This window comes from Strongylocentrotus purpuratus, unplaced genomic scaffold (genome assembly GCF_000002235.5).
Source record: "Strongylocentrotus purpuratus isolate Spur 01 unplaced genomic scaffold, Spur_5.0 spur5_contig_866, whole genome shotgun sequence".
Lineage (NCBI taxonomy): Eukaryota > Metazoa > Echinodermata > Echinoidea > Camarodonta > Strongylocentrotidae > Strongylocentrotus > Strongylocentrotus purpuratus.
This window is the reverse complement of record NW_022145575.1, coordinates 3,032,323-3,043,137: the sequence shown is the minus strand read 5'-3', so window position 1 is coordinate 3,043,137 and position 10,815 is coordinate 3,032,323. Positions and strand designations below refer to the sequence as shown.

The window sequence follows — 10,815 nt, the reverse complement described above, 5'->3', positions numbered from 1 at the left end:
GCATGTATACCAGCGCCTGTTGTAATAGCCATAAATTACTGACTATACCGTGATATCTTCATTGAATTCTTACTTTGTCGCCCTCGCAGTGTTCTCTGAAGCATGGTAGTGAATTTTTCCCTTCTTTATTATCATCTTTGCCGGTAGCTATTCATCAATTACGAGACGTGGTTATTCAAGGACATACAACCAAAAATATTATTGTGCTCTATTAAAGAAAAGGTTGAGTTCTGGGAAGAAGTGAAAATAATTTGTGAGCGTTTTCATTCTTATTATGCAAGTGTGGAAGAACATCAGATAAGACATGTTCCCTAAAAAGCATGGCTCTTCAAATGCCTTCATATTCTAAATATGTCATGTAACATCGTAAAACTCGGGGGTAGGATTTTTACGCCACGTGTTCGTTTAGTCCCATATACATCTTTCTGTGTACAGTGTTTGTAATTTTACCAAGACTTGGCCAAATTTCTTATCATTTTGATGATTCCAGAACCTTGCAATACACACAAATTCTTATATGCTAGATGATCAACCTTTTCTGGTCGATTCCACACCGTTTCTTTCACAATGCAATCGCATGACCAGAACTCAACTTCATCTTTAAGGGGGTATCTCACTGAGCGGCGAATGTTTGCAAACGTAGCGAATTTGGGGTTTCGCCAGGGTTATTCTTGTGCTTTTTTTGTTGGGGGCGGGGGGAGGGGGCTACACGCCTGTCAAGAGGGATCCCATATTATGCACACTGCAAAATTGCGTTCCCCCCCCCATCGCCTCTTTCCGGTCAATATTTTTCGCTTTACTGCCTAGCAGTCAGTAGCGCATTTCATGCCAGTAGTTTTGACCGATCAGAGGCTAAGACTCTTCATATGCGGTATCTCATTTTGTAGAACTATCTTATTAATATGATCAATTTTTATATCGTAAGGATCGCTGTAAAATATGAAATACTTGTTTGAAGCGACTCAACTGAGTACGATATAATCCATCAACTTATCGATTCCACTTACTGTTCTACTATATATTCATTTTTTCATCCAAAATGTGTTACCTCATAGATGTGAAATCTAAACGATTTTTTCGACGAAAGGTCTTGCAATATAAATTAAAGCTCTAAAGGGCCTATCTCACTGAGCAGCGAATGCTTGCGAACGTTGCAAATTTGGATTCGCCAACATTTCTGACGAATGTTGGCGAAAATCAGCGACATTAAGTGACGTTTAGCGACAATTAGCAACATTTGAGCGAATGTCTCCGAAAGTGTTTGCGAAAGGCAGTTGGCGACTATTAGCGACTGTAAACAAAATGTTTAATGTTAGCGACAACTTTTGCGAAGATTAGCAACTATTTGCCAATCCTTTGCCACTATTTGTGAACGTTTGAGACCTTTTGCTAACTACTGGTACTCAATGGGTCGATTTTATAAAGGAACCATATGGTAACGTGGTCGCTAGCTTTGGCGGAACACAGAGAACTGACGAAAACAAAGAGCAAAACCGTTTAACAACCGTTTGCAAAGGCTTACGACTGTTTTGCAAACGCTAACGACTGTTTTGCAAACGCCTGTAACTGTTTGCGGAAAAATAAATTCGCAAAGAAATTTTGAACATGTTCAAAATTTCTTTGCGACAAGAAAAACTGTTTACAACAAAGAAAACTGTTTGCGATCTTTCTTGCAAACTTTTACAACATTTTACAAACTCTGGCGAAACCCCAAATTCGCTACGTTCGCAAGCATTCGCCGCTCAGTGAGATAGTAAGAAGGGAGAATATTTATAATCTTGCTTTATCCGATCCGTATATCCTTCTCTCTCGCGCACCTAAATAAACATACGGCCGCAAGCCTATGCATCCCTTCCCTACTTTATACTACCCCGATACTACCTCTTAGATGTGTAATCTAAATGATTTTTTTTGGACGAAAAACATTGCAATATTTCTTATTTTCATCATGGATTACGCAGTTGGGCATTTCCAAAGCCAAATTAAAGCTCAAAGTGAAGTGAGAAGGGATATTATTTGTAATCTTACTTGATCCGTAGATCCCTCTGTCACGCACCTAAATACACATAAGATCACACGTACTTATACATCCCCTCCCTCTAGGTGTGTGTGTGTTTTCGCTTTCTCTCTCTCTCTCTCACTCTCTCGCTCTAATTGTATATATATATATATATATATCTTTTTCTCAACTCTCTGTCTCTTTCTATTTCGCCCTCTCTTGCTCCCTTTCTTTCTTTTTCTCTTTCTCTCCCTCTTTCACTCCTTCTCCCCCTCTCTCTCTCTCTTTCTATCTCTCCCTTTTTAATTTTGTTTCCCTATATGTATGTATCTCTCTTTTATACTCTTCATCTTGTTGGCGCTTCCCGATTCTCTAGAAACTGTATATGTTTTCTGCAATTAAACTCCTTAATATAGTTGTTTGCAGTTGCATTATTGTGGCTAGCAGGAAATTGATGATACATTGTATTTGAATTTTTGATTTTTTAATTTTGCTTCGAAAGAGTCGACAGAAAGACTTGTCTTTCTGACTTCGGTGCGGGAAGCAGCAAACAGAGTTGAAAAAAGACTTAACTCCGTTTCGTTGACGATAAGCCATGCATCAAGTCTTTCGTCTTCTTTGTGCATGGCTGTTCGTCAACAAAACAGAGTTAAGTCTTTTGTCAACTATGTTTGTTGCTACGGCAGGCAGCCAGTGAAAATGAACTCGTTCAATCAAATTATGGAAATGCAAGCATTACTTTAAACAAACAGAACTTTGTTTGTCCTGGCTCATTTATCCTGATTGAGGTGTCATATGAAAGGGCAGAAATTGAACTTTCTAGAAATCTGATTTTCTTTTTGAAATTCAGATACCGCCCGCCAAATGACTTTTTGGTTTCCTCTCTTCAAATTGTTTTAATCGCTCATCGCTCATGCGTGAAATATGCATCATATGAGTTGCACCAAATGAAAGAGGAGGATCTAAGCTTTACAAATATGTGTCATTTATTAATTATAATTGTGATAAAGTTATGATAAAACATTGATAATTCTTGGTTTCGATCTTTCTGGGACGCACTGTATATTTATATATAGATTATAAATCTTGCCAAAGAATGGAACTGGGCTCGATTAGCACTTGTGCTAACCTTTAGTTACTATTTACAACTTCTCATACAGATAAGTGACTCACATACTTACGCGTATATCTTTTGTACATTCAAAAGTATGCAAATCTATGTATAAATATCGTTTTAAAACCACTACTGTTCAATCAACATTACTCTTCTGTTTTATCTACATATCAGTATTATTTTTTGCATTGTAAGATTGTTCATATACAGTCATTATTGTGACGTGTGGTTGTTGATAACTTAAAAATTAAAATTCAATTTCAAATATTTGTATTAGAGAAGTAAATTGGTTCTGGAATGAAAGCTGAAAATTCGGTCAATGCATTTACACTTACACTGTTGCTGCTTTCTACATTACTCGTTATATCACGTGACAATACTTCATCTTACTTTAGGAACGGTTATGATCAGTCATCTTAACAAATAATGTACGAAACAAGTAATTCCGACCATAACTGCGATTACAGTGCCATCAGCTGACTGGTGGCAGCTCTTTGCATCTCCCAATGCCAAACCGGTCAGGTTTTCCGTCGTACCAATATCATCAGTATTTTCAGAGGTCGACTGAAAGATCTTGCTGCTGCCATCTTTCACACTCGGGTAACACTGAACCGACAGGTCAGAGTATTCGCCTGTCTCGTCGCCGTTGATGAGCTCGATATGGACGAGGACAGTGATGTCAAGCGTTTCCCCTTCACTGATGGCGCGACAAGTTAGAGAAATAGTGATCTCTTCTTCATCAACGTAAAGACGCCTGGAATCCAATTTTAGCCACAGTGATCCCGCTACTATTTCTATATCCGCCATCGAATGGTCCACTGACAGAGTCTCGTTGAAATCAACACCAGATTCTGCAGGAACCCAGGAAATTTCGGGAAAGGGATAAGATGCGGCGGGACACTAAACTAAAATCTCCGAGGTGTTCGATATTGCACAGGCTTGCTCTTCCAACACAGACAACGGACAAGGGAAACCATCTTTCAGTAGGTCCGACAGACGTTTGCCAGCATGTCCCTCTGGTGCAGAGCACTTGGTATTAACAAAGCTGATACTGTCCTCCACTTTCACTAACCAACGCTGGTGGTAGTCACAGATTAGTGTGCTGTCTCCCGCACTTACGAATGTCCTGAAAGGCGCTTGATCGGAGGAGGACCTAGGGATGATTTCACGTTCCAAATATGATAGCCTGTTGTCATCCAGGTTCAGTGTTGAGAGATTTGTCAGGATCTTGTAACCATTTCCACACCTCCAGGCAGAGAACAACCAAAGGTTGTTGCCTTTGAGGATCAGGACCTTCAGAGGATGTGATACGCCGCTCACATCGCAACTGGAGAGAACCCTGATGCGATTGTTTGAGAGATCAAGGGTATATAACCTAGGATATAGCTTGGTTAAGTCCTTCAGTTTAAGTTCTTCCAACAGATTGCCAGAGACATCCAAGCTGATCATCAAGGGAGCAAAGACTTGAGGAAGTTCAACAAGACCGGACTTTTGATAGTGAAGATATCTCAACTGTGTGTGGTACACTCTGTTCCTGTTACCATTGTATTCTTCTACAATCGATATGTTGATAAAGTATACCGCTACCGTGGTCTGGGTGAGGGAAGTATAGAACGAAGATGGACTAATAACTACATTTTTAAGCTCCAATGAGTTTAGCGTGTTTAGTGATAAAGGTGGACACGTATCGGCCACATCCTGAATCATCCCCCCATGGATTAGGACAAACTGAGCATGGTGTCCGCAAAGAACTCTAACAGAAACATTCAGTAAAGACGACCCGTACACAGCAAAATGAAAACTGTCCGTCAAGACATCATGCATTCCATTAGAAGTGAACTCTGTATGCCTTGATCCGATTGAAAGATTTTGTAATGAAATATTCTTTGTTGTATTCGTATCATAGTATGATATACGGTTTCCATCCATTGATAAATGGATAAGATTGTTAAAAATGGTAAAGGCGTCGAGTTCAAACCTATCGATGCTGTTGTTCGACAGATAAAGAGACCTTAGATTTGGGAAATTATTAGATATCTGACGTGGGATTCTTTTAAGATGGTTTCCACTCAGGATAATTGAATGCATTTCAGGGAACACTCCGTGCACTATTGGAAAAGCCAGCAAGTGTGTGTTTTTTAGAGACAGTGTGAAGAGATGAGGAAGGGACTGCAATATGTTGGGCGAAATAAAATTGAGTGGATTGTCATCCAAAATCAGGGTTTCCAAGCTGGGAAGATAAGCAATACCAAATATTTCGGATATCAGGTTGCTAGTCAGGTCGAAAAAGCACAAAGACTGCAATCCTCTGAATGAGTCGCTATCTACTCTTGTTAGTTTTGCGTAGCTTAACTGGAGATTCGTCAGTGGTCGGATAAATTCGATTTGATTCTTGTTCTTCATTGGGTTGTAGCTTATAGTGATATCAAGTATTCTACGCAGATTGGAAAAAGCTAGAGCTGAAATACTATGAATTTTATTTTTCGACAGGTTGATCGATTGAAGATTTTGAGCATCGAACCGTCCTGATATAAATGCTATTTCATTGCTTGACAAACTAATTGTTTCCAAACTAGGTAAATTTGCAAGATCGGAAGCTGATATTTTGACAATTAGATTCTTGTTTAAATCAACATTTACCAGGTTACTTAATCCAGAAATACGGGAAATGGATGTCATCAGGTTATCGTTTGCTGATATGGAGGACAGCATAGGTAGTAGGGTTAAATTGTGGATATCCTTTATAGAGCACGAGTTGAAGTTTACAACGCGAAGGTGTGTATGGCTTTTCATAGTAACTTCATCCATTTCCCCTTCGACAACTGAAAGAATCTGCAGCCTAGGCATCTTGGTCAGTATCCTTGCTATCCCATCGGAAAGATCGGGAGAACTTTCCACAGTAATTGTCAGTTCTGTGAGATTTTCGAGAAGTGGGATTTCCTGCAGTTTGATGACCTCACTCTGATACGAGACAAACAAACCTTTTAATGAAGGGATGCCGCTGATGTTACCAAGTTCAGAAAGTATGTTGTTGTTGAGATATATGTTGTCAAGCTCTGGATTGAAGGCATCCCTGAAGATTTCACGGATCCTGTTCTCATTTAGGATCACAGTTTCTAAACCAGGCAACAAGAAAGAACCGCTCGATATCTGCGAGATCAGGTTACTTGTAAGATCTACTCTCTTTAACTGCAGGAGACCCGAGAGTGAGCCCCTGTCGATGGACGTAATTCTGTTAAAGCTCAGGCCGAGGGTTCGTAGTTTCTCTGGAAACTGATCGCCTTGGATAAACGTGATCTTGTTGTGATCCAGCATAAGCCCATTTAGTTTTGGAGCATGGGCCTTCAGGTTACTACCAATGCTGCGAATATTGTTGAACCTCAAGTAGAGTTCTTGTAGTGACGTGAGATTGTGAAACACGGGAATGGCCGTGAGGGCGTTGTGGGATAGAGTAAGGTATTTCACCTGGCGGAGGATCGTAAACAGCCAATCATCGATAAACTTGAAACCGTTTTCCCTTAAATCGAGATAGATGATGCCTGTCCGATTCTGGAAAAGATCAGGTGATAATTTCGAATGTGGTATATTAAGATCGAGGCCACGGAAGGCTACATCTTCAAAAGTGTGTTTTAGCTGAGCCCCTACCCGGAACACCCCTTTGCAGGATACGTGTTGTAATGCACCAAAACATGAGCAGTCTCTGCAGATATCAATGTTTTCAGGAGCAGCGAAGTAGAGCATAGCAATCAGCATGAACAAAACAAAACATGGTTGACCAGTATGTTCCTGTCGTTTAGGTGCCATCGTTCCGTCTTTGGTAATGAAAGAACCTGGGAGTGTAATAACAAAGACAGTGCAATGACGGACGTATTTCCGAATGTTCAATATTCCGATAGTTCTTGATTTCGAAGGTTAACCATTCCAAACTCAAAAACTTTCCTTATAAGGAGCATTATTGCTCAGTATTTAAAGGTGACTTCCAACCAGATATAACGTTGATTTTAATAGAACCAGAAAATGAGAGAAACAGGTGCGTAAAGGTTTTAGCAGCGTAACTGTTTGAAAATAAGAAAGGTATGAATATTTGAAGTTGTGATTAATCAAACACAAATTGGCAACTATGCGACGTATCTTGCGAGCTCCCGTCCCATTTCCCACGTATTAAAAAAACTTCAGAAATTCATATTTTCTCTAAAGAAAATGGTTATATATACATTTACCGTAGACGTCTTAATATCGAGACTTTAATCTACATTCAATTGCCACACTCCACCCAGGTGAGGTAAATGGGTACTCAGTAGAAAGATATTCCCACAATGCTGCAAAGATACGTCAAAGTGTTGCCACTTTGTATTTCAGTGATGACAACTAAGAATATTAATAACTTTTCAATGTTATATATATACCGGATATTGCTAAAATTTATCTAATTCGTTTCTTTCTTTTTCTACTTTTTATTAAAGCAAGTTGATATCAGGGTAGACTTCCCTTGTAAAGTTACTCGGTTACATTATTAAAGATTGATGAAAAAATGCAAAGTTTTCATAAGAAATATTACTTATTATGTTCCTTCTACTGTACTAACATGCCAAAAATCCTGAAAAAAATTCCCAAACCCCAAATATATTTATGGTTTTCTTTGAAGGCGTCACTGTGCGACACCTTCTTACAGTAAATTCTCCAAACCGTTTTTCCATGAAAATAAGACATAAGACAGGCTTTTAATACTAAATATTATTATTATCATTATTAATATTTAAATGTCTGGAATGGTATATGGAGTCAATGCATTGCTTTGTGATGATTTTCGTTCACCAAAAATGTAATTAAATTGTAATAATATAGTTGGGAGAATTAAGGAATCGATCAGTTCATTTTTCCCCAATTCTTATCATTAATCATGATCTGTTTTTACTCAAACGTTCAGATTGTCTTTAATTATACTTCTATCATTGAGGTCACTACCTTTAATGACACTATTTTCTCTTATCTGAACAATGTTACCAAGTCCCTCTTATGGTGTAAATTCCTCACTTTTGGTGCGTTGCTCTAAAATATTACAGTACGTCACACCCTATACGATCCTCCAACGATCCAATTTTCGAAGAAATGGCAATTGTATTTGATATTAAATCTAGCTAAACAAACATCATCGTCCGTGTATATTTCCTAAATAATGAAATGAATTCCAACAATCGGAATTTTTTAGTGCATTTGAGCCTTCTACTCAGAATCAGCTTAAAATTGTAAACGATCGCACTACCTGTCTGACGTCCGACTTCGATTCTGAGCCGATATATCTTTTCCTTTCCAAAATGAAGCTCGATATCCTTTGAACTTTACTTGGTTTAAGGTAATCCCTGAAGCAGCTTTTCCAGGCTATTTTGGGATGGGATGTGTTGTGACAGCAGGTGAAGGTGCACGCAAGAAAGTTGTAACATTTCTATACAGTGCGTCCCGGAAAAAACGAAACCGAGAATTATCGATGTTTTTATCATAACTTAATCACAATCATAATTAATAAATGACACATGTTTGAAAAGCTTAGATCCTCTTTCATTTGATGCAACTCATATGATTCATATTTCACACATGAGTGATTAAAAACAATTTGAAGAGAGGGTACCGAAAAGTCATTTGTTGGGCGGTATCTGAGTAATCTGGTAATGAGCCAGTGTTTTCTGTACCCTTTCCAGACCTTCGGCAACACCAGAAGGTGTGTGGGTTCCAGGCTTCAGCGCCATACTAATCATTCTACTATTTAGATCCTTAATCATTAAGTTTTTTACAAGTTCGGATGTTCACATTAAATGCCATTGTAAATTCTCCCAAAATCGGATCGTAGTCAGAACGTAAAGTTTGCGGTGGGCTTAATAGAAAATAACTTTTGATTAAAATGCAGCCCAATTAAGAACGTTGAGCTGTGAGACATTGAAGTGCAAGCGTTGTGAGTGCCCATTAGAGGCGCTAGATACAAGAAGTCATCACTATTATCACCATTTAACAATTTACAGGCCTTACACAAAAGGTTTATGATTTGGAAATTGATAAATCGTGATTCCAAAAAGAAAGTATTTCCTATTCTATTTGCTGAATTAGGAAACCTAAAAATTATGGTTCGTATTTCACTATCGAAACTATGAAAACTGTTTCATTTTCCGAAATTCCAAAGCTTTATACTTCCCATAATTCACCTCTTTATATTATGAATATTTGGAATAACTTGCGAATCTTAGTTGAAACGGACTTTTGGATTAACACCATAAATACCAATGAAAATGTATATTTGATATATTTGAGAAATCAATTTACTAAAATGTCGATACAATAATAACTATAAATACCATCACTAAATGTTATGACAAATACAGATCTACACATTTCTTTTCTTTCAGGCGCCATTCTGTCACGACTTCCAGCCTTTTGCAGCATTAAGATTTCAGAATGTATAACAGTGTGCTCATTGATTAAAGTGTTTTTTTTTATTGTGAAATAAAGTTTTGAACCATGAAAAGAGTAATTCTAAATTTAAAAATGTGATTTACATTAATCGAAGTGAAATGCATTTTACTATAATATATTTTGAATTCATAGTTTAAAAGTTTCTGCTAAAGAATTGTTTATGGTTTCTCCATGTTACGTAAAAATGTTAACGTGAAATTAAGTTTAGAATGACGAAAAGAGTAATTTCCAATTTATAAGGTCATCCAGACTAATCAGAGAAACTTAATAATTGACTAACAATCAAATACACTCCAACAATTCTCTTCTAACAGCACTATGGTTTAATTTTAATTCTCGTTGAAACTATGTTGAAGGCAAGACAACAAAAATTAACTTACCAAAGAAAAAATAAATCCGGACCCGGAGAACAACTGTACTAATAACTATCTACGATCAGGCAGAAAAACACATTTTCGTTGTTTCATCCGAAATAGCGAATATAATGATCCTATCGGAAGCTTATCTCAGCTACGAGAGGTGTTCTGCAAGTGGACATAATTGAGCTCACACGCGTGCTCATATGCATTCCATATAACTTGCGATTACAATTATCCTAGCCATGATGTGATTTACCTTTGTAAACTCAATGTGCGGATTAGCAATTCAATCCAATGACCGGTGTAATAACGATTATTACATCCTGCATCAAAATAGTATTGGTTTTTGATTGGTTAAAAATGTGTCACATGATCCAAAATAAACACTTTCTAGCAAAAAGTACTATTAACCTGAAATAGGCGGTGCATAATTCTTTACAAATAATAAAGTAATGGCAATTTTATGTCGATATTCGTTATTTCGACCCTTTATGCAAAAAGTCCGGGATCCCTCTCGTGCATCTCTTGCTAACCAACACTCTTGTAGTGATACTTAAGACCCATTTTTTTACTCTTTAAAGGCCACACATGTAAACTTCCTGTGCCACTTCGTATTCATCATTAGATAAAAATACCAAAGGTTTCAAGATTTTTCAACTGTTTCTATTGCAAGATTAATGTATATCAGTATTGAAAGGACTTTCATGGAGCTTATGACGACCAGAAATGGGTAATTTTGCAAAGCCATTTTGTTGCACAAAGCAATCCTTCATTCAGCCGGTGCTCATATAGTGTGAGTCAAAAAAAGTTTACACCTAGCAAATTGCTAATTGTTTTAAAAATCATCTATGAACAGTAAATTAGTATGCATCTTGTGAAAG

General features: G+C 37.6%; 1 protein-coding gene across 1 annotated transcript; it reads right to left on the bottom strand.

Annotated features, from left to right (window-relative positions):
- Nucleotides 1–4,013: 4,013 nt before the first annotated feature.
- On the bottom strand, nucleotides 4,014–6,917 carry LOC100892069 (leucine-rich repeat protein soc-2 homolog). The gene is made up of 2 exons (XM_003729965.1): nucleotides 5,913–6,917; nucleotides 4,014–4,706 (listed from the first exon to the last, which is right to left on the bottom strand). The coding sequence occupies exons 1-2, from the start codon at nucleotides 6,915–6,917 to the stop codon at nucleotides 4,014–4,016; spliced, it is 1,698 nt and encodes a 565-aa protein (XP_003730013.1).
- Nucleotides 6,918–10,815: the final 3,898 nt, after the last annotated feature.

Bases quoted from the DNA above. Each gene is read 5' to 3' on its own strand.
- LOC100892069 (XM_003729965.1), bottom strand. From the start codon at position 6,917: ATGGCACCTAAACGACAGGAACATACTGGTCAACCATGTTTTGTTTTG. The intron at 4,707-5,912 runs GTTACTATGAAA...TCCCTCACCCAG, and splicing joins TCGAAGGGGAAATGGATGAA to ACCACGGTAGCGGTATACTT.